This window comes from Mastigoproctus giganteus, chromosome 12 (assembly GCF_048544385.1).
Source record: "Mastigoproctus giganteus isolate SK-2022 chromosome 12, ASM4854438v1, whole genome shotgun sequence".
Lineage (NCBI taxonomy): Eukaryota > Metazoa > Arthropoda > Arachnida > Uropygi > Thelyphonidae > Mastigoproctus > Mastigoproctus giganteus.
The window spans coordinates 171,595,319-171,617,701 of NC_143586.1; the positions used below are offsets into that span (position 1 = coordinate 171,595,319).

A 22,383-nucleotide genomic window follows, 5' to 3' on the forward strand; every position below is an offset into this window, starting at 1 on the left:
ATAGGTAACATTTCTAAGAAAGGGGCTATGTAAATATAAACTTCAGAAAATCAAAGTATTTGGAATGAAATGTATGCTTGATATGTTTGGTCCCTTCTTTATGGAGGGCTACTAATATGCCATCACAAGCTATTATAAAATTTAACAAAAAAAAAAATTCAGCATTTCTTATGTAAAAGATTCTTTACGAACAAGTATTCTAACAAGTTTAGAATTTAAAAACTCAGAATCACTTGGTAACTAAATAATCATTTTGGAGCATAATCAAGCTGTATGTATGCAGATACATGTAATATTTCCAGGCTCACTGATTATAAAATTTATGAATAGTGACCAAGGCACTTTTAATGATAAATTTAACAAATGTGTGCGCATATAATTTCAGAACAAGTAAAATTCATTTAAGATACAAAATACTTATCTTAAAATGCACTTAAATTTTTTCAAAAACAATATCTCTGTAACATACATTGTTAGTAAACTTACAAGATTATATAACATATATTTCAACACTATACTTCAGTTAATTTGAATATAATGTACTTCAAATACATACTTTGTCAGAAACATCAGAAAAGCTAAGTAAGCTCTTTTATAATGTGGACTACTGTTACCTGTTTAAGATTAGAATACAAATGGATACTGTAAAGTAATTAACAGTTTTATTTACATGTGGCATGGTAGGCCAATTACACTAAAATACTGAACAAAAAACTCAAACCTAGAAAATACCGAGCTAATAGAAATGGAATGAAATATTCCAGAAATGGAAACACCCGTTCATTTTAGAATTATAGTACTTTCATTTTCTAGGTATAATTTCAGATTAAAACTCTTACTGGATATACAAATAATGAATAATCAAGGCGTATGAATGAAACAGGAAGTTTGCTATACTACAAATTAAAATTAGAAGAAATAAAATTATAATGCACAATTGTTTAACTCATATTGAGTGTAGTCCACAACACATCTGCTTGAAAAATTGTACACTGTAACTTAATTCAATTCACTGTAGGTTTATTTTATAGTGTTTATATTTTGTTGATTGGGGGGGGGGGGAAGAGAGAGAGAGAGAGAGAGAGAGAGAGAGAGAGAGAGAGAGAATTACTTATATATTCAGTATTACCATCTTGTGTGATGTCTCATTACATAAATTTTAAAAAATTTCATTAAACTTTAAACGTTATGATTTTCAAACAGTGAACAAATCTAAAATTTGGAATCTATTTAAAGAGTTGAATAGATCTAAATTCCCCATATTTTAGAATGATAAGTGTGTATATATGTAAACATGGATATACAGTAATCTTAGATTCACACTGATACACCAGATTTGTGTGTGTCAAATATTCTGGTATTGTGCATACTTCCAAAGACTGAAGTGATCCGGCAACATATAAAAGAATGAACGTGGCACCTGGATAACAGTAAAACTAATTACAAATAAGTACACTTGGATAACACTTACACATAAAGCTACTCAGAATACACATACACACACACACACAAAACCTTCAAAGCAATACAAATGAATTAGCTGAACCGGGAAGAAAACAGAATATGTAAAATATTCATTTCACCTTCAGATAGTTTCAAATTAATCACAGGAATAAAAAAAGAATGGAAGAAAGTTTAACCATTTACAGTAATAGTTCTTAAACAGATTCCACCACCAAATTTAACAAATATAGATTGTCAGGGTAAAAGTATCAATGAGAATCAATACAAGGTAAGGCAACTGTGTTACAAGAATGGCACTCCACACCAAAGTCCTTCAATTCTGCATTACATCTGTTGGACAATTTCATACTTTTGGCGCATATCCATTGGGGTATTTTTGGGATCCCTTTTCTTTCGAGATGCCAAGAGTTGACGCATTTCAGATGCACTCATGTTTAGGTTCAGGTCTCCAGAATTTGTTTTCTCAACAGGTTTGGTTGCAGCAGGTCCATTCTGGCTATGTGAGCTCTTGGCAGACTGAGGAGAATCTGGAATGGAACCACTAAGGCTACCATTTTGTGGCGTGGAACTCTGAGGACTAGACTGCTGAAATAAGAAATGCAAGAATTAGATAATTTATTAGCTGAAAAATAAAATTTAGCATTAATTCCTCCCACCCAATATTTCTCTTTCAAAAAGAAAGACTGCTCTTAGGGTATAAATATGAGAACAGGTTAACTCACATCTCTTATCAGTGCCAAGAACCAGCATTAAATTGCTTACCACGATAAACACAGTAAGTGTGTCAGTCTTTGTGTGAATTCAGGGAATGTATATGTTATGGTAACAACCCGAAATCCGATACTACCAATACTACTAGGTATACTACAATCTTACTAGTAAAAAGAAGAAGCTCCTAACGCATTTGTCAAAATTTTGTTTTTACTAGTAAGAACAAGACACCACTGCACCTGCTGGTAAAAACTTGAATCCCAACTCCTAGTATTTACCAACATTTTTAGTAAAACTAGTTCCTTCAAAATTTCAATTAGCAGAAACCATAAGAACACTGTAATATGCAACAGAGGGTAAGGTTAAACTTTAAAACAAGACTCTTATCCAAGGATTATTGTGACAGCAAATGATGGCCAGATGTAGCTCTGTCCACTACTTCATGTTTATTAGCAGTGCTGGCTCTACTTGTTTTGTCATTTTGCAAGCAAGTAAAGTCAGCAGAAATTTAATAGACTTTCATGTTCGGCTAGTAAAAAAAAAAAAAAAAAAAAAAAAAAAAAAAAAAGGAGTTTAGGTTCATTTACACCACTTAATTCGACACAGATTGTAGCAGAAAAAACAGTGTCTTACGTTCAGTATATTTGAGGAAAGACAGTTCTAGAATAGATGTGGAAATTTTCTTTTAGCCAGAGGGTGGTTGATTGCTGAAACCAAATGTTATTGGGGAAGAAAGTTGACAGCTTAAATAAATTCAAGGCTGGACTAGACAAACTTTTGGAGTGAATGGATGGGTGAAATGGGAAGGTTTTTTTTTTTTTTTTTTTTTTGCTGATGCTGTATAAGCTTGCTTTCTTGCATCATATGACTCTGCTAATGCTAATTATTATTAGTAATGGCCACACGGTGCAAGGAAGCCTATAGCTTATTCTGAACCAGCCAAAAAAAAAAAAAAAATATATATATATATATATATATATATATATATATATATATATATATATATATATATATATATGGTCCTCGAGGTTGTCACAGACATTCTCTCAGATATGCCAGACAAGCTGTACTTGCTACCTGGGAGTCTAAAACGGTGATGGAACTGATATTCAGATGACACTCAAGTCAAGTGGGCCCAATTTCGGGGAAGTCCGGACGGTCTGTGACAGCCAAATCCTCTGCTTGCCCCTTCACACGATGGTGGGACTGTTAGTAATCCTGGGTATAACCTCCATGCACAAGTACATGGTGAGTGACCGCCCAGGTGTGAACCAACGTAAGCAGGGGTCGAGGTGTGGCACCCACACCACATGGAGGAACGCCGCCCCTCTATGTTACCAGGCAGTACTAGGTGGTAGATGACTCTCATCAACCGGTGAAATACCACCCCTTTGCTTATTGGAGGCTTGAAGTGGTGGAACCCATGTTTAGTCTCTAGAGCTAAGTTCCGGTCAACCCTTCCCTATCTCTTCCATCATGCAGTATGATTGATGACTTTTGAGGTTATGATGAATGTCGTGGTGAGATCCAATATTCCTTACATTTAGAGGGTACAGCTCTAAAACGGTGTTTGCAGGCCGGCTGCTAGTTAGTACATGGGACCGAACTTATTGGTAACTCTCTCTAGGAGGCTTCCGGATCAGCTAGTGTATAATCTTGCTACCTCTACTCTGCCAGATAGTGACTGGAGCATGTCCGAGTAGTGTGTATGCGGGGAGCATTGTCGAGGCCACGTTATGTCAAGGATCTGGGTATATTCTTACCACGTGTACGCCATATCCAAAAATTTCATTACTTCATACAGCATGTCCCACCCACTTTTTCTTACTATTGAATACACAATGAATTGTCAAACTAATAGAGCAAGCTTATCTGCGAAAAGATCTAAACCTCCCAAGCACTTCCTAATTCATTTCACAAATATACGTGGTCTCAATTCTAATCTCAACGATGTCCATTTCCACTTGCAGTCTGCCAAACCCCATGTACTTTTTCTGACAGAATCTCAGTTATCGGTTGATTCAACTACTGCTCATCTCAGATGCCCAAATTATTCGCTGTATGATTCCTTTCGCCTCAAAGGTGGTACTTGTGCATATGTCTGTTCTGATATTCTCTGTCAGAGACTTGGCAATTTGGAATCTCCTCTCTTTGATCTTCTCTGGCTTAAAATCTCTCTACCTCATTGTGTCAAATTCATCTGTTGTCTCTACCATTGTCCCAACTCCACTAATCACTTGGAGCTCTTTGACTTCCTCTCTTTGCAACTTGACTTTCTCCAGTCCAACTTTCCTAACAGTGAGGTAATTTTCCTTGGTGATTTTAATGTTCACAACTCCAGCTGGCTTCTGTTTTCTAGTCACACCGACCCAGCAGGTCGAGATGCTGAGGCTTTTGCAATTACTAATGACCTAGCACAGATTGTTCATTTACCTACAAGAATACAGGACAATCCTAATCATACAGCCAATACGCTTGATCTTTTTCTCACAAACAACCCCTCTAAGTACACGGTTGAAGTGAGAGGTCCTTTAGGCACTTCAGATCACAAATTGGTGATTGTCTCTTCTCCAATGGAACCTTTATCTCATGGCTATTCCCCCAACTCCACTAATCACTTGGAGCTCTTTGACTTCCTCTCTTTGCAACTTGACTTTCTCCAGTCCAACTTTCCTAACAGTGAGGTAATTTTCCTTGGTGATTTTAATGTTCACAACTCCAGCTGGCTTCCGTTTTCTAGTCACACCGACCCAGCAGGTCGAGATGCTGAGGCTTTTGCAATTACTAATGACCTAGCACAGATTGTTCATTTACCTACAAGAATACAGGACAATCCTAATCATACAGCCAATATGCTTGATCTTTTTCTCACAAACAACCCCTCTAAGTACACGGTTGAAGTGAGAGGTCCTTTAGGCACTTCAGATCACAACTTGGTGATTGTCTCTTCTCCAATGGAACCTTTATCTCATGGCTATTCCCAACCTCGTGTTGTTAGGCATTACAAGAATGCAAAATGGGATGACCTGCGAGACTTCTTTTCTTCTTTTCCTTGGTCGGATTACTGTTTCAAAACCTCTGATGTCAACGTTTGCTCAGATCGTGTCAGTGAAATTATTCTTGCAGGAATGGAATCCTTTATCCCACACTCCACTTTAAAATCTCGTCCTTTATCTAAACCTTGGTTTTCCAAAAAATGTGCTAAGGCTGTTCAAGAGAAGAATGTTGCATATCGTAATTGGCTTGTTTCTAATTCTTCAGTTTCATTTTCTGCCTACACCAAAGCTCGCAACAATTGTAAAGCAGTTATTAATCAGTCCAAACCAGAGTTTGAACAGGCTAAGAGTAGAAAACTTGCTTCTTGCTCTAATGGCAGCCGAGAATTCTGATCTCTTGCCAAATCTATTGGCCGCAACTTTTGCCCATCTCTGCTCCCAACTCTGTCCAAACCAGATGGTTCTGTTGTCACTTCAGCCAAGGATAAAGCTGACCTGCCAGCATCCCATTTTTCTTCCAGCTCATGTATTAATGATCTTGGTAAAACACCTTCCACCATTCCCAACACGCTCCATTCAATGCCTCCTGTGGTCTTCCGTCAAAAGGATATCAGAAGGATTTTGATGAATCTTGATGCTAAGAAAGCTCCAGGTCCTGATGGTATTTCTCCACTTGTTCTCAAAACCTGTGCTCCTGAACTTAATCCTATTCTTTGCCGCCTTTTTTCACTTTCTTATTCCAAAGGGGTTTTTCCTTCTGCTTGGAAATTTGCTCATATCCAGCCAGTTCCTAAAAAGGGTGACAAATCCCTCCCATCCAATTATCGGTCCCATTGCAATTACTTCTACTCTTTCTAAAGTAATGGAGAAATCAATTAACCGCCAACTCTTAAACTACCTAGAAACCTTCCGTCTGATCAACGATCGCCAGTATGGATTCCGTCAGTGTCGATCCACTTGTGATATTCTGGCTTATGTTACCCATTTATGGACTAATTCAATGGAAAGGTTCGGTGAAACACAAGTAGTTGCTCTTGACATCTCAAAGGCTTTTGATCGTGTTTGGCATAAAGGCCTTCTAAACAAGCTTCCATCTGTTTTTAGTAATTGGTTATCCAGTTTTCTCTCTGATCGCTCATTGAGGGTGATGGTAGATGGCTCTCTGTCTTCTAACTTCTCCACTAATGCTGGTGTCCCCCAAGGTTCAGTTCTTTCCCCCACTCTTTTCCTCTTGTATATTAATGACCTTCTTCCATTGACTGGAAATCCTATCCATAGTTTTGCCGATGATAGCACATTGCATTCCACTTTCCATTTTGAGAAACCTTGTCCTGCTCAATCAGCTTCAACTTCTCAAAAATCTGCTACCAATTCCTTAAATGCCGATCTTCAGGTAATTTGCCTCCAGTGGGGCAAAGACAACTTAGTTGATTTCAACCCTTCTAAAACTCAAATCTTGTCTTATATCTCGAAAAAAGGATTCTTCTGCTCCTATGCTTATCTTTAGTGACACTCCGATTTCTAGGCAAAATGATATATCTCTTTTGGGGATTACCCTGACTTCTAATCTCTCTTGGCACAAGCACATTACAAATATTGCTTCCTCTGCATCTAAAAAACATGGTTTTCTCTTTCGCTCTCGGTGTTACTTTTCTTCTGAATAGCTGCCCACTCTGTATAAATCGCAAATCCGCCCTGCCATGGAATATTATTCCCACATCTGGGGTGGTGCCCCCAAAACCTCTCTCAGGCTTCTTGATTCCATTCAGAAGAGGGCAGTTAGGTTAATTAACGATTCATCTCTAACAGAGTCTCTCCACTCGCTTTCTCATAGACGTACTGTTTCTGCTGCATGCCTCTTCTACAGATACTTCCATGGGCACTGTTCTTCTGAATTGGCTTCTATAATTCCTGCTCTCTCTCTTTCAAAACAGTCCGAACACGTGCCACCACCAGCCAACATCCATTTACTGTCCAACTTCAAACCCACAGAACCAACTTTTCATCTTCCTCATTTATTCATTCAACTGCCGTTTTCTGGAACAACCTTCCTTCATACTTATTTCCTGAAAATTACAATCTACAGAAGTTCAAGTCCAATGTCAACAAATATCTTCTTTCGTCTTCTCAACCTCCAACCCAAGAACGGTACTAAGTACTATAGGTACTAATACCTCTCGTGTTTGGGGTTCACATAAAAAAAAAAAAGTATATATATATTTAGAAAAAAATTAAATAAAATAAATAAATAAATAATAAAAGAAAAGGAAATAGACAATTTATGTATTTCTCTTCTCCTGTAGGTAACTATCCAGCTGACATTTGAATTTCCCCAAACTGTCAGCCTCTGCCATCCATGTACGTAACTTATTCCATTAATTTATAGCTTGCTGGCTAAAATAAAACTTCCTACAGTCCAGTCTAAACATCTCCTCCGCAGTAACTTGAATTTATGTCACCAAGTTCTAGAATCATTTATAACCATGAAAACTTCGTCCTCATTCATTTTACTTATGCCTCAGAGCCTTAAACACGTCAACCAAGTCTCCTCTGAGGTGCCAAGTTTCCAAGCTCTGCAGCCCACATATTCACCAGGAGAGTTACCCATCTTTGGACCCTTTCAAGAAGCTTAATGTCTTTCTTTAGGTGCGGTCTCCATACTTGAACACAGTATTCCAAGTGTGGTCTAACAATAGACCTATATAATGGGATTATGATGTCTTATCTCTACTATCAAATTTTCAATAAATCATCGACAGGATACCATGGGCCTTCCTTGCAACCTGTCTACAATGCTCAGAGTACTTCATATCTGACTATATCATAACACCCACTACTGGCTTTAGTTCAACTCCACAAAGTGTATAAATTATTTTGTGGTTACTGTTCCCAAGGTGTAATACCTTACACTTTGTTGGAAAAAAGCATAGCTGCCATTTTTCTGACCATCCCCGAAGTCTATCTAGGTCACTCTGAAGAAGCTCTGCTTGGCTGTGATCATTAACTACTCTACTAATCTCTACATCATCTGCAAATTTAGACATCATATCCTCTATCCCTTAATCAATGTCATTTATGAAAATCAAAAACAACAGTGGTCCTAATACTGATCCTTAGGGAACTCCACTTCTTACATCAACCCAATCAGAGGAATAACCATTTACTGCAATCCTCTGCCTCCTGCCCTGAAACCATCCTGCTATCCATCTAAGGATTTCCCCTGTGATTCCAACCTGTTCCAGCTTATAAAGTAACCACTCATGGGGCTGAGTCAAATGCTTTGCCGAAATCCAAATAATGTTGAAATTATTCCCAAAGTCCAGCTTTTGAGTGACACTGTCAAAATAGCTAACCAGATTAGTCAAACATGATTTTCCCTTTACAAAACCATGCCGAGTATCCTTCAGAATTCCATTTATATCTAAATGATCCTGAATTCCCCCTTTGATCATTGCCTCCATGATTTTCTCTACCACTGAAGTTAAACTGACTGGCCAGTAATTTCCCACTTCACTCTTATAACTGCCCTTATGTATTGCAGATACATTGACACTTTTCCAATCCAACAGAATCTCTCAAGTCCAGTGATGCTCTCATAATTAGTCTCAATGGTTCAATGCACTCACTTGCTGCCTTCCTTAAGATTATAGAGTGAGACTTACTGGCCTATAGACTTGAAAGTTTTTTCACTAAATAATGATGTGAAATTTCAATATCATTAATTACATATATTTCAACTTCACTCCCATAATTTCTCTTTGATATAAAAGGGTTTTTCTTCTGCAAATATTGATGCAAAGTAACTGTTGAGTTCATCTGCAACATCAGCTGGAGTATCTAATACTATTCCACATCCATTATATGTGTCCGATCTTGTTTGTCCTTCTCTTCTTTGTATTTATACATGTGAAGAATTCCTCATCCCCATTCTTTGCCAGCGATTTCTCATAATCTGCCTTTGCTAGCATAATCTTTTCTGTGGCACTATTACAGATCACTTTGTAGCTGTTATAGGCTTCAGTACTTTTTATTGCTCTAACGTTTCCATACCTGTATTTCAATAATAAATTCTTGAACTTATTGAAATACAGAAACCAGTTGATCCTGTCATTTATATCACATTGTCCCTTGTATGAACCACTGAAGTGACAATGAGATTTGCAACCTGTCAATTTTTTGGTTAAATATATCAGTGGTCTCAAACTGGCGGCCTGCAGGATGCATCCGGCCCCCGAAGCAATTTAAGTTATGTATTTGTTGTAAATACGGTGCTTATAGTTTTAGAGACATAGAGATATGACATGTATGTGCGCAACTGCTATTGAAGGAAAAAGAGATAAAATGAATAGGTTGGGGCTTTGTCTTTGTCACTGTATGCCAGGCCACATGACTGGGGTAAGGTGGGAGAACTTCCCACGTCGGTACAATCAGTAAATTTAGTTCGCCAGCCAACAGTTGGTGGCGCTTCAGTATTGTGGTGTTTCCGATTTTTTCTATTGAGTTGGTACTTCTGATATATATTTTCCTTGAGTCAGTCACTAGTTGGTTAGCTGGATGCACAGTTCATATTGCTATATAGATGGAGACAAACTAACGTATGGCTTATAAAACCTGTTTATTTGTGCTTGTTGTTAGATTTACAATGTAGATCTAAAGATAAACGATAGGTATTGATATAATGTAGATTCTACATTATATCAATACCTATCGTTTAGAATTGTGCATAACTTTTGAGTGTTATTTTCATACGAAAATTCATCTTGTTAAATTAAAGTTGTAAATAAAATTATAATAGTGATTTTAATTAAGAGATTAAACTGCAGCGATGTCTTTAACAAAGAGTAAAAGAAAAGTGGACGAAGAAGGAAGTGTTTTTCAAGATAAATGGGAAATTATGTACTTTTGTGGTGTTGTGCGCAACAAAATTGTATGTTTTATTTGTAATAAGGGAATATCAGTTCCAAAAGAATACAATTTACGTCGCCATTATGAAACGAATCATAAAGAAAAATTTGAAATGTTGGAAGGCAAATTGAGGGAAGAAAAGTTATAGTTTCTGAAATCTGGCTTACAGCAACAATTTTTTTACTGCAGCAAATAAATCCAGTGAAGCAACAGTTCATGCAAGTTTTTCTCTCGCGCACATCATTGCAAAACGATCAAAACCATTTACTGATGACGAATTCCTTAAAGATTGTTTGATTAAGTCTGCTGAACTTTTGTCCTGACAAACAACAATTATTTAAAAATATTGGTTTGTCAGCCAACACGGTAGCGGAACGTATTAACAAAATCGCTAGTGATTTACGATGTCAGTTAAAAGAAAAAAGTATAGATTTTGCAGCATTCTCAATAGCAGTTGATGAGAGTACTGACATCACAGATATAGCACAACTTTCTGGTTTTGTACAAGGTGTTACTGATGAATTTGAAGTAGAAGTAATTAAGGAATTATTGGAAATAATTCCTATGAAAGGAAAAACTGGTGCACAGGATATTTTTTCTGAAATAAAAACTGTAATAGATAAATATAAATTAAGTTGGGATAAAATAGTTGGATTTGCAAGTGATGGTGCAGCTGCTATGGTTGGTAAAAAAAAAAAATGGAGTAGCAGCAAAATTAAGAAATATAGTGAAAGAAGAAAAATTTCAAAATAATTTTTGCACTATACATTGCATTATTCATCAAGAAGCACTTTGTGCCAAAAGTTTGCAGATGGATAATGTTATGGAAACAGTAACTAAAACAGTAAACTTTATCCGTGGATAAGCTCTGAATCATCGAGAATTTGTTGCACTGCTTGAAGAAATTGAAAGTGAGTATGGAGAAATGATTTATTATAACGAGGTGAGGTGGTAAAGTTGAGCTGTATTAAAACGATTTTTTGATTTAATAAGTGAAATCAAAATTTTCATGATACAAAAAAATAAAACCATCGACGAGCTACATAATGATACAGGGATAACAGATTTAGCATTTCTTGTTGACTTAACTGGCCATTTAAATATTCTCAATAAAGAGCTGCAAGGAAAGAATAAACTTATCACTGACATGTATGCTTGTATTAAAGCTTTTAAAGTTAAATTGCAATTATGGGAAACACAACTGGAATCAAAATTTCGTACATCTTAAAATCCTGCCCTATTATTTCAAATGAAAAATCTCAAGAATATGCAAGAAAAATAGCATTATTATGACAAGAATTTGAAGAAAGATTTTAATGATTTGGAGTCCGATTTTACATTATTTTCATTACCATTAAAAACGAACATGAATAACGCACCAGAAAATCTAAAAATGGAGCTAATTAATTTACAGTGTGATATAAATCTTATTCAAAGATTTGAAGATACAGATTTGATTAACTTTTATTCGTACTTGTCAAAACATAAATACCCTCAGTTACGAATTTTTGTAATAAGAATAATCGCTTTGTTTGGGAGTACATTTATATGTGAACAGTTTTTTTTGCAGTTGAAAATTAATAAGCCAAAGAAAAGAACCCGACTGACCGATGAGCATCTACAATCCGTGACGAAGATTGTTTCTAGTAATTTTTCTCCAAGGCTACAAACTTTATCAGAATCGAAACGCCATCAAGCATCAAGTTGTAGTAAGAAATAAAGAAGTTTATAATTATTTACATACAAACATATGTATTTTTTCTGTATGTGTAGAAATAAATTTTCAATTAAACCACGTTCGAGGCAAATTAAATTTTAAAAGTAAAATTTCCAAACTTATTATAAACTTACACGCAACACACCACATATGCATAACACCAGGTTATAAAGGGGTGGTATCCATACATTAGGGGTAAGTATGGTGCAATATTTACAGTGAAACTTCCCTTTAACGGACAGCCATGGGGAACGAAAATGTGTCCGCTAACAAGTCTGAGGGAGGAAAAAAAAAAAGAAAGAAAGAAAAATCGTTAAACGTTTAATGTAAAATTAAATTAAAATATATACAGATTTTGCACAATATTTTTGTAAATAATATACAATTGTGCTATGCATATTATGACTTTATCTTAAGAAAAATACATACAGTAATCACTTATTTTCTTCTGCACCTTCTTCCGGCTGATAATTTTGTTTTCAACATTTGTTTGGAGTGAAGAAACCATCGAAAGTCCTTTAGTATCTTCTTCAGCGGCGGAAAACATTTTTAAACAATTGATTTGTACGAGTGCTTCTATTTTCATCGGTAGTTCGTCGTTAATATGTTCTTCGACAGAAGAACCTCCTTCCATTTCTTCATCCTCATGAGGAACTTCTTGAAAAATATCGATGATAATGTCATTGATATCTAGAGCACCATCTTCTGTAGTGAGGTTCGAGTCTATATCTTTGTAGCCAGGGTCACTTGTAGCGGAAGTATCGTACATTATCAATAGATGTTGAAGTTCTCGTTCTTCTTGGTACTCCACATTGCTGTTCACAACTTCAATTTTTGCGTTTGAGAAGCCAGACTTTACAAAACAGTTCACGACAGTTTGTTTTCTAATTGCGTTTACTGAAGAGGAAATCCATTGAATCACATCTAGGATGCTGATTTTCTTTGCAAGGTCACTCGCACATGTTACATCGTTCATGTTTGCAATGAGATGTCTTAAAACTCGTTTTCTGTAGTGAAGTTTAAAATTTTTTATTATCCCTTGATCCAAGGGCTGACACTCTGCAGATGTGTTTGGTGGCAGAAAAACGATTTGAATGTTAGACAATTCAATGTGTGGGTGAGATGCAGCATTATCCATGAAAAGAATAATTTTTCTGTTTTGACGAATCATGTTTTGGTTAAAGTGCCTTATCCATTCGCTCATGATATCTCGTGTCATCCACGCTTTTTTTTTTATTAGACTTCCAGTCAACATTCAAAAGATTCAACTTTATGCCCTTGAAACAACGAGGATTTTGTGGTTTTCCTATAACAAGAGGTTGTTCAAAGTCTCCCAGCATATTTGTACACAATAGTACAGTCAAGCATTTTTTAGACTCATTTGTTTTTTCAGGAAGAGCTTTAAAAAACAACCCTGTCTCGTCACAATTGTAAATATCTTTAGCTTCAAAATCACGACATAAATCTTCCAATTGGATGGTCCACTCCTGTTACAACCCCAGTATCAACAGATCCACTTTCACCACTTACGGTTTTCCAAGAAATTTTATGCCGAGTTTTGAACTTTTTGTCTAGCCATCCCACAGAAGCTTTGAACTCATTTACTCCCATAGATTTCGCAACCTCCAAAGCCTTTTCCCTAATAATAGGCCCATTAATGGGAATTTTTTTAGCACGTTTGCGACAAAACCACTCATACGTAACATTGTCAATTTGAAGTCCAACAGTTTTCGGGAATGATTTTTGAACCTGATCATTTCCGTGTTGCCAAAATTGTTTGAGCTGTTCATTTTTTTTCTTTAGGATGTCGCTTACCTGAGTCTTCCCGATTTTGAATTTTGCAGCGAGATAGCGAACACTTTTTTTTTTTTGCCGATTATACGCATTAATGAGTTCGACTTTATCTTTTAAAGTTAAATTTTTACGAGAAGACATTGTGCACTTCACACGACACTGAACAAAACTGAAAACACGAAAGGCCGACCATATTCCCGCCCCTGCACACACCGAATTCATCAGAAGTTTTACACATGCCTTAAAATTCTTGAAAAAGAGTTTAGAACCTTGATAAAATTCAGAGAATCAGAAATAGAAAATAAACACACAATTGAGGCAATACGTGGAAGAAACGTTCCTAGAAAAAGGGCCGTAAGCTCGCCCGCTGTCCGTTATGGGGAGATCAAATTAAGTGCTAATCTAAACGAAACAGTGCAGATTGCCTGTCCGTGTCCGTTACAGAGAATATGTCCGCTAGACAGAAGCTGCAAACACGTTAAAACCAATAGAGGTGAGTTGGGGAATTTGAAAATGTCCGTTGTAGAGAGATGTCCATTAACGAGAGGTGTCCGTTAGGAGAAGTTTCACTGTGTATATATATATATTCACTCACTTTGTTAAAAAAAAAAATTCCGGCCCGTCAGTCGCTTTCAGATCGCACATTCGGACTGCATGCAATTTGAGTTTGAGACCACTGAAATATAGAACCATGCTGAAAAAAATGCAAGTTAGATCAGAATGTGTATGCTTGCAATTCTGACCAGACACAATAGGAGATATTATATTCTCAAAGCCTCATGGATTAACTCAAGACATGAGGGACTCTCCAAGGCTCTAGTGGGGGGAATTTATCATGTGATACACATTTGTACATAGGAGGAATCATTTTGTACACAGTATGCATGTGAACAAAGGCAGTGCAGGGGTTTCACCATTATCATGAAGGATATTAGAATTAGCAAAGGCACATGATGTAAAAAAGCAAAACTTATACAGCATCAGCCAAAAAAAAAAAAAAAAAAAAAAAAACACACATCCTTATTTCACCCATCCCCTCACTCCAAATGTTTGTCAAGTTCTGCCTTGAATCTATTTAAGCTATCAACTTCTACAATGACAGATGGAAGTTTGTTCCAGCAATCAACCACTCGCTGGCTAAAGGCAAACTCCCGCACATCTATTCTACAACCGTCTTTCCTCAATTTGAATTTATGCCTTCTCAGGTGACTATTCTGAGAAAGAGGAAAAATCCCATCAGCATTGAGCATGCTCAAACCATTCAAGGCTCTATACACCTCAATCAGATCACCTCGCAGGTGCCTAGTCTCCAGACACTGTAATTTGCAAAACTTAAGTCTTTCTTTGTAAGAGCAACCCCCTTTGTTCTGTTCACTAATCTTACTGCCCTTCTCTGTACTCTTTCCAACAGCTCTACATCCTTCTTAAAATGAGGCCTCCAGACCTGTATACAGTACTCAAGGTGTGGCCTGACCATTGCCTTATACAAGGAAATAATCACCTCCTTATCCCTGCTAGAAAAATTCCTGTATATCATTGACAAGACACCATGAGCTACTCTTGCAGATCGTCTGCACTGCTCAGAAAACTTCATATCTGCCTGCACAATTACCCCCAGGTCCTTTTCATTCTCTACCACTGTCAGTTTGGTACCACAGATTTGATACGTTACTCTGGGATTACTACTTCCCATATGTAGTACTTTACATTTGTAAATGTAAAACTTCATTTGCCACTTCTCAGCCCATCTTCTCAACTTTTCTAGATCCTATTGCAGCAGTGTACTGTCATTAGTGTCATTAACAATCCTGCCAACCTTCGTATAGTCTGCAAACTTGGACATTAAGCCTGATATACCATTATCAATATCATTTATAAATACAGAAAACAACAATGGACCCAACACCGAACCCTGAAGGACTCCACTAATAACATTAGTCCACGAAGAGCAGTCCATTGATTATCACTCTGTCTTCTCCCACTCAACCATCCCTTTATCCATAGCAGCAATTTGCCTTCAATGCCACACTTCTCCAATTTGAGCAGCAGTCTTCCATGTGCAACAGTATCAAAGGCCTTTCTAAGATCCAAATATATGATATCAAAGTTATTCATTAGTCAGTTATCAAATTAGTCAGACAAGACTTCCCCTTAACAAACCCATGCTGTGTCTGAGCTATAACCGAAGTCTTGTCTAGATGATCCTGCAGTGCTTCTTTAACCAGTGCCCCCATTAATTTCCCTGGAACAGAAGTTAATCTAACAGGTCTATAATTACTTGTGTCAGCCTTTGATCCTCCTTTGTGAATTGGGGTCACATTTGCACATCTCCAGTCTATGGGTACCTCCTGAGTCCAAGGAAGCTCTCATAATTATGGCTAACGGTTTGCTTACTTACTTTGCTGCCTCCTTTAATATAACTGGATAGATCTGATCCACCCCAGGTGCCTTTCTTGTGTTTATCTTCAACAATTTCTCCTCCACTTTACTCTCAGTTATTACAAGATTATCTAGCTTACTGCCAGAGTTGAATACACCTCTGGCACTTCCCTTGCTGAATAACTCCTCATGTGTGAATGTCGATGCAAAATATTCATTTAGTTTGTTAGCTACCTGAGCAGGATCATCAACAGTTGAACCATCAATATCAAGTCGACCAATCTGATTCATCCCCTTCCTTCTAGCGTTTACATAAGTAAAGAACTCTTTGCTGTTTTTCTTTACATCCTTTGCCAAAGATTTCTCGTAAACTGGCTTCGCCTGCCTAACCTTCTTTGTAACTTGGTTACAGACCAGCTTATATCTATCATAGGCTTCTGTGTCACATGTTAATTTATATGTATCCTGTGCATTTTTCTTCTGTCACATGTCTAATTAGTTCATCTGACATCCATCTAGGCCTAAATCTTGAACAATATTTCTTTGTTGGTATGAAAAGCCTAGTAGCTTCCAAGATTAATATCTTAAGGGATCAGAGAAATTGATAGTTAGGGGGAGAAGGGTAATATAGGCACATATTTATCTGATGATACTGGTCAAAGTAATGCTTGTACGCACACACACACACACACATACCTCAAGAATTTGTGTTTTCCACAAGAGCCAATGTTGGCAAGATGTTCTAGGGATGGCAATGTTTCAAATGAGCGGGGTGATAAAGCTAGGAGAAACAAGCCTAAATAACTTCAAGGGGTGTCTCAGGGAAGTAATCTGTGGAAGAATACTTAGCCTTAACTGTATCTAAAGTCACATGGTGTTGATTAAAATGGGTAAATTCAAATGCCTGGTTCAGACAACTAATGCTGACATAATAGGGCTAACAAAAACATGGTGCCATTGGAAACTGGGGACAAGTTCTGCTATAGTGTATATATTGCATTTAGGAAGGATTGGGAAGATAAAGGGGTGATGGGGTCATGCTCTTATCAAAAACAGCCTGAACATGAAAAGAGCCTTTGCTACATCAGAAGTTATGCCTGCCAACATAAATTCTGAGGTGTCAGTTAGTTGGAAGCTATTTTTTTTTTTTTTTTTTTTTTTTAAGGAGCATTAGCAACTAAGGCCATATTGCTCCGGGGATATGCAGTGGCCATTCCCCAACCTTTCTGCATCCTCTGTATTTGGTGGTCACGGGCTCGAACCCTGGCCTAATCAAGAAATGTGTGCTATGCACTGTTGCTTTTGACCACCTGGCTACGGAGGCGCCTTAGTTGGAAGCAAAGGTATGTTGAGTGGGAGTAATCTACAGACCAGAGGATTGTGAAGAGTATTTACATGCTGATGGAATGTAGAAGCCAGTGTGAATGTCTTATTATGGATGACTTCAATCTTCCCCTAATTGACTGGAATAAGTGGGAGGGAAACTCATCACAGATAACAATTTTTAAATAAACTAGATTATTATTACTTGTATCAGCATGTCAAAAAAATATTAGGGGAAAGAATAGTCTAGACCTCATCATTACAAATCACAAAAGATGACATCATGGGGCTTACAGTACAGGAACCATTATCATGATCGGGGAGTGATCACGCAGCCATTAGTTGGATGAAAAAAAAAAAAAAAAAAAAAAAGGTGGTTGCAGTAGTTAAAGGCACACGTTTTAATTTCAGTTAAGTGGACTATGACAGTTTAAGACTCTACGTGGAATTTATTGTGTGCATAGCAGAGAGAGGGTATTCACCCTGTCTCTGCTAATAGAATTATGGAATATCTTTAAAGTAATAATCATAGAATCCATATATATTGGCACACCCTGGGTCTTGAGCTGGATATATTGTCATTCTTCACTTTCTTGGTGATTCTCTCAATTTTTTTTGGCTGGTGCAGCATAAGCTTCAGGCTTCCTTCCACCATATGGCCATTACTAATAATAATAGCAGACTGAAGGAGGGCTGTAGAATTCTCATTTGAAAGTTCTCCACAGGTAGAAATAGGAGCTACAATCAATCACAGCTGTGCAAAATTAAAATTAGCAGGTTATACTCAACTTCCTTATTAATTTCAACATACAACTGTTATTTATTTTTCATTAATTTTTAATCTGTTGATGAAGTCTGCAAAGATAAGGGTACATAACAAACAGTTACAGTAATCAAAGCTATAGGACAGGAGTGGCCAACTTAATGTGATGTGATCTACTTTTTCCTTCAAAATGTGCCACGATCTAACATCTCAAAAATTTCATTGCACAAGGTGCACAAATCGAGGGATGACTGTATATTTAAAATTCATCGTTATCGACCGAAATTAAATCCACGATCGACTCGTCGGCCACCTCTGCCATAGAATATTGAATATAAAAATCAAAATGTTATATTCATTCCCATTATGCAGCAAAGTGTTCTTATGACAATTATTTGCCTACTTATTACTATAATAATTAAGATTTATAGAAAATTAGATAAAATAGAAATATTTTACTAACTTCAGCTTTATCTCCTGAAGCTGCTTCATAAGGACCACTAGTATAATCTTCCTGTTCATTATGGTAGCTGGAGTTTGCTTCTGGAGGCATCTGGCTACTTCCATTTTCAAGACCCTAATTAAAAAATTAAGTTAGGTGAAAGTAATTTGATATTAGCATTAAAATAACTTAGCACTACATCCCTGTTTAACACAATAGATATGTTCCTGAAAAGTACTACATAAAGCAAAAACAATTTCATTAAAAAAAAAAAAAATTTCCTGTCTTAACAGACTAATAAAATTCAAAATAAAATGTCATGTAAAAAGTATGCCAGCAATCATATCATTATTCATATCAACCCAATGTAAAAATATGGAGTAGTTTCTCGTTAACATGGTTCTCAGCAATATATGGGATGCAGATGTCTTTGAAGAGTTCAATTAATGTATGTCTCATTCTTGTTAACTAGAATATTTCTAATTCTACTTGAGGAATCCAATTTGTGACATTTTTATCTTTTATTTTATTTATCGATCTTATATTTACTTTTCGAACAAATTCATCTTTACCTATTCCATCCTTCAGGAACTTTAGGACAGGATGGCCTGAGGACACCTTTATTACATTACTCCTCAAGTTTTTCCTTTAATTTTCTATTTTTCATTAACCCATAATTGGTCTGAGAGCATATTTTTTAAGAATCTGTCATTGATTACTGATGAGTCTTTGAGGACTTTGTTATTCAAATAATTTCTCCTCATACACAGTAAAATTTCTTGCCTTCCATTAATAATATCCACCAATCCAAGTATATCCACTAGCAAAATATTTCCCCTTTTCATCTTTGCCTCTTAAGCTTCTCACTATATCTTTCATAAAAATGAACTTTCCCATATTGAGAAAACTCCATACTTTTTCCAGAAGAAAATGCTTCCTTTCTTGAAGTCTGTAGTTTATGTTGAGAATCACTTAAATTCCTTCCTAGTTACTTTTGAACTTGAATCTGACCTTTCTAAATCTCTGACTCTCAAATTTTAGATTACATAACTTTCTTTTACAAACAAATATTACTGAAGTACCAATTTGTACAAGAAAGTTAGCATTAGTAGAGGCATACAATGCAAGAAAGCAAGCTTATGTAGCATCAGCCAAAAAAAAAAAAAAAACCCACCTCTCATTTCATCCCTCAAATGTCTGTCCAGCTCAGCCTTAAATTTATTTAGGTTATCAACTTCCACAACAAAAGATGAAAGTCTGTTCCATCCATCAACTACCCGCTGGCTAAAGACAAATTTCCGCACATCTATTCTACAATTGTCTTTCCTCAATTTGAATCTGTACCCCCTCAGGTTCTTAATCTGAGCAAGAGGAAGAATCCCATCAGCATTCAGCTTGCTCAACCCATTCAAGGCTTTATACTCCTCAATCAGATCACCTCACACGTGCCTACTCTCCAGGTGCTGCAATTTGCAGAATTTAAGCCTTTCTTGGTAAGAGCACCCCTTTGTTCCCCCTCACCAATCTTGTTGCCCTTCTTTGTACTCAATGTAGCAACTCTAGATCCTTCCTAAAACAAGGCCTCCAGACCTGTACACAGTACTCTAGGCGTGACCTCACCATTGCCTTGTATAGCGGGATAATCACATCTCTGTCCCTGCTAGCAAAATTCCTATATATCATTGACAAGACTCCATGACCTGCCCTGGCAGCCCTCTGTACTGCTCAGCGAACTTCATATTTGACTGCACAATTACCCTCAGGTCTTTTTTTACTTTCCACTTCCCCGAATGTAGTACCACACAGTTGGTATGTTTCTCTTCGGTTATTGCTACCCATATGCAGTACTTTGCATTTGTCAATGTTAAACTTCACTTGCCACTTTTCAGCCCATTTGCTCAACTTATCTAGATCCAGTTGGAGTAGCATACTGTCTTTAACAACCCTGCCAACCTTTGTATCATCTGCAAACTTGGACATTACACCTGTATACCTTCATCAATATCATTGATAAATATACAAAACAATGGGCCCAACACCGAACCCTGGGGAAATCCACTAATAACATTAGTCCACGAAGAACAGACAGTGATTATCACTCTCTGTCGTCTCCTACTCAATCATCCCTTTATCCGTTGCAGTAGCTTGCCCTTAATGCCATACCTCTTCAATATGTACAGCAGTCTTCGATGTGCAACAGTATCAAAAGTTAGGCTATCTAAAATCTGCAAAAATACCAATTTTTTTTAAAACCAGGGTTACCCACTTAATACACGAGTACCAGAAGTTTTCTTCAATATTCCCTTTGTTATTGATAATAAATAAAATAGGTTTGTTTCTTTTATTTCTTGCACTAACCATCTGTGATTTTCACATTATTTCTTTCTTTTTTTGTAAACCAATACAATTCCTGCATTGAAATTTTCCTCATAATTATCTTGTTCAAATTAGACTTAAGAGGGACACTAATAAAGGAAGTTGTACGGGACAAGGAAATATTTTTGTTAATGACAATTTTGCTTAAACAATAATTGTTTTAATGGGATTTCTGTGTATTTTATTTTTTTCAAATGAAAGGACATTCCCAAATTATGTAATGTGAATGTTTTTGAACTTGAATTCTCACTCCAACACATCAAATAGCTCAAACCCACTTCCTAGTATTACATAACAGAATACTGTTGCGTACATATAGAAATAAAATACTATGAGCTTGATGCATTAAGTAGCAAACCCAGTTTTCTCACATCTGCATACAGAAAGAGGCTATGTCCCAAACTTAATTAAACAGAATACCTCAATTCTCTGAATCATTTATCAGGAAAAAAACAGCTGCTTAACATGCATCTGTACAGTTTCACCTTAATCTCTTCCCCTTTAGTCCCTGAGGTCCCTTACAGTGTTTCTCTGTTTTTCTCCCCTCAACGTTATTGTCAGCCTTTCTTCTGATCCAATATCATCTCCTTCTTGGTTCCCTGTTTTTTTCTTTCTCCCCAGCTGTTCACATACCAGTTGGATGAGGTATTTTAATAATGTTTTGTAGTAATTAAATTAAATTTGGATGCATCCATAAATCACTTTAAATCAAATGGAACTAGCTCCTAGTCAATCTACTACAACTTAATTGATAGTTTCAGTACTTTTATTTTCCCCACAGGCAATTTCTATTCCAATGAGCCTTATTACATTGATAGCTCACATGGACAGATTGTAGATGTCCATATCAAGGGTTTAGTGTCAAACAATGTTAACTACAAAATCATTTTGTAGCAAATGTTTTTGTAATTAACCAAGAAAGTCATTTTCTTGGTTTACCGGAAATGTGCTTATAGCCCAAGCTAACTTGTAAAGTATTAGAGAGATGCAGTTCTCTAACATATGCATTTTTATTTGTATAAAGTAAAACTAAAGTTGTCTCAAAACAAAAATGCAATTTTGTAGTTAATGTTGTTTGACACTAAACCCTCTATATTGCCAAAGGCAATCAAACCACACTGGCTGATCTGTCTATGATGTAGCCACAGCCCAAAGGTGAACCTGAACAGGAATTCAAAATGCCATATGCTATATAACAGATAACTAGATAGTATGAATCAGAGCTGTAATACTCAATACGCTCATATTAATATTTGTAAAATAATAAGGAGTTTACCTCAATATAGTACGTAGAACACTTCCGTATGATACTTTCCAGAAATTAAAGCGAAAAAAATCGAAAACTTACATTAGAGTAAGTTTTCGATTTTTTTGCTTTAATTTCTGGAAAGTATCATATGGAAGTGTTCTACGTACTATATTGAGGTAAACTCATTATTTTACAAATAACAGATAACTACACAAATGTTTTTGTCAATCTCAAATTGGATTTCATTCAGAAGAGCTATAGACC

The 22,383-nt window shown here is 36.5% G+C and overlaps 1 protein-coding gene across 2 annotated transcripts in view; it reads right to left on the minus strand.

Moving 5' to 3' along the window:
* Positions 1-248: 248 nt before the first annotated feature.
* LOC150077596 (uncharacterized) overlaps positions 249-22,383 on the minus strand; it is an 84,689-nt gene continuing 62,554 nt past the window's right edge. The window contains exons 2-3 of one of the 2 annotated variants that reach the window (XM_090386664.1): positions 18,516-18,629; positions 249-2,046 (exon numbers count right to left, since the gene is read on the minus strand). In XM_090386664.1, coding sequence (XP_090242790.1) covers positions 1,789-2,046; positions 18,516-18,629 — 372 coding nt within the window. In that variant the 3' untranslated portion in view covers positions 249-1,788. Of the gene's footprint in view, positions 2,050-18,515; positions 18,630-22,383 lie in introns of both variants that reach the window. The other variant, XM_090386663.1, reaches the window with a different exon arrangement.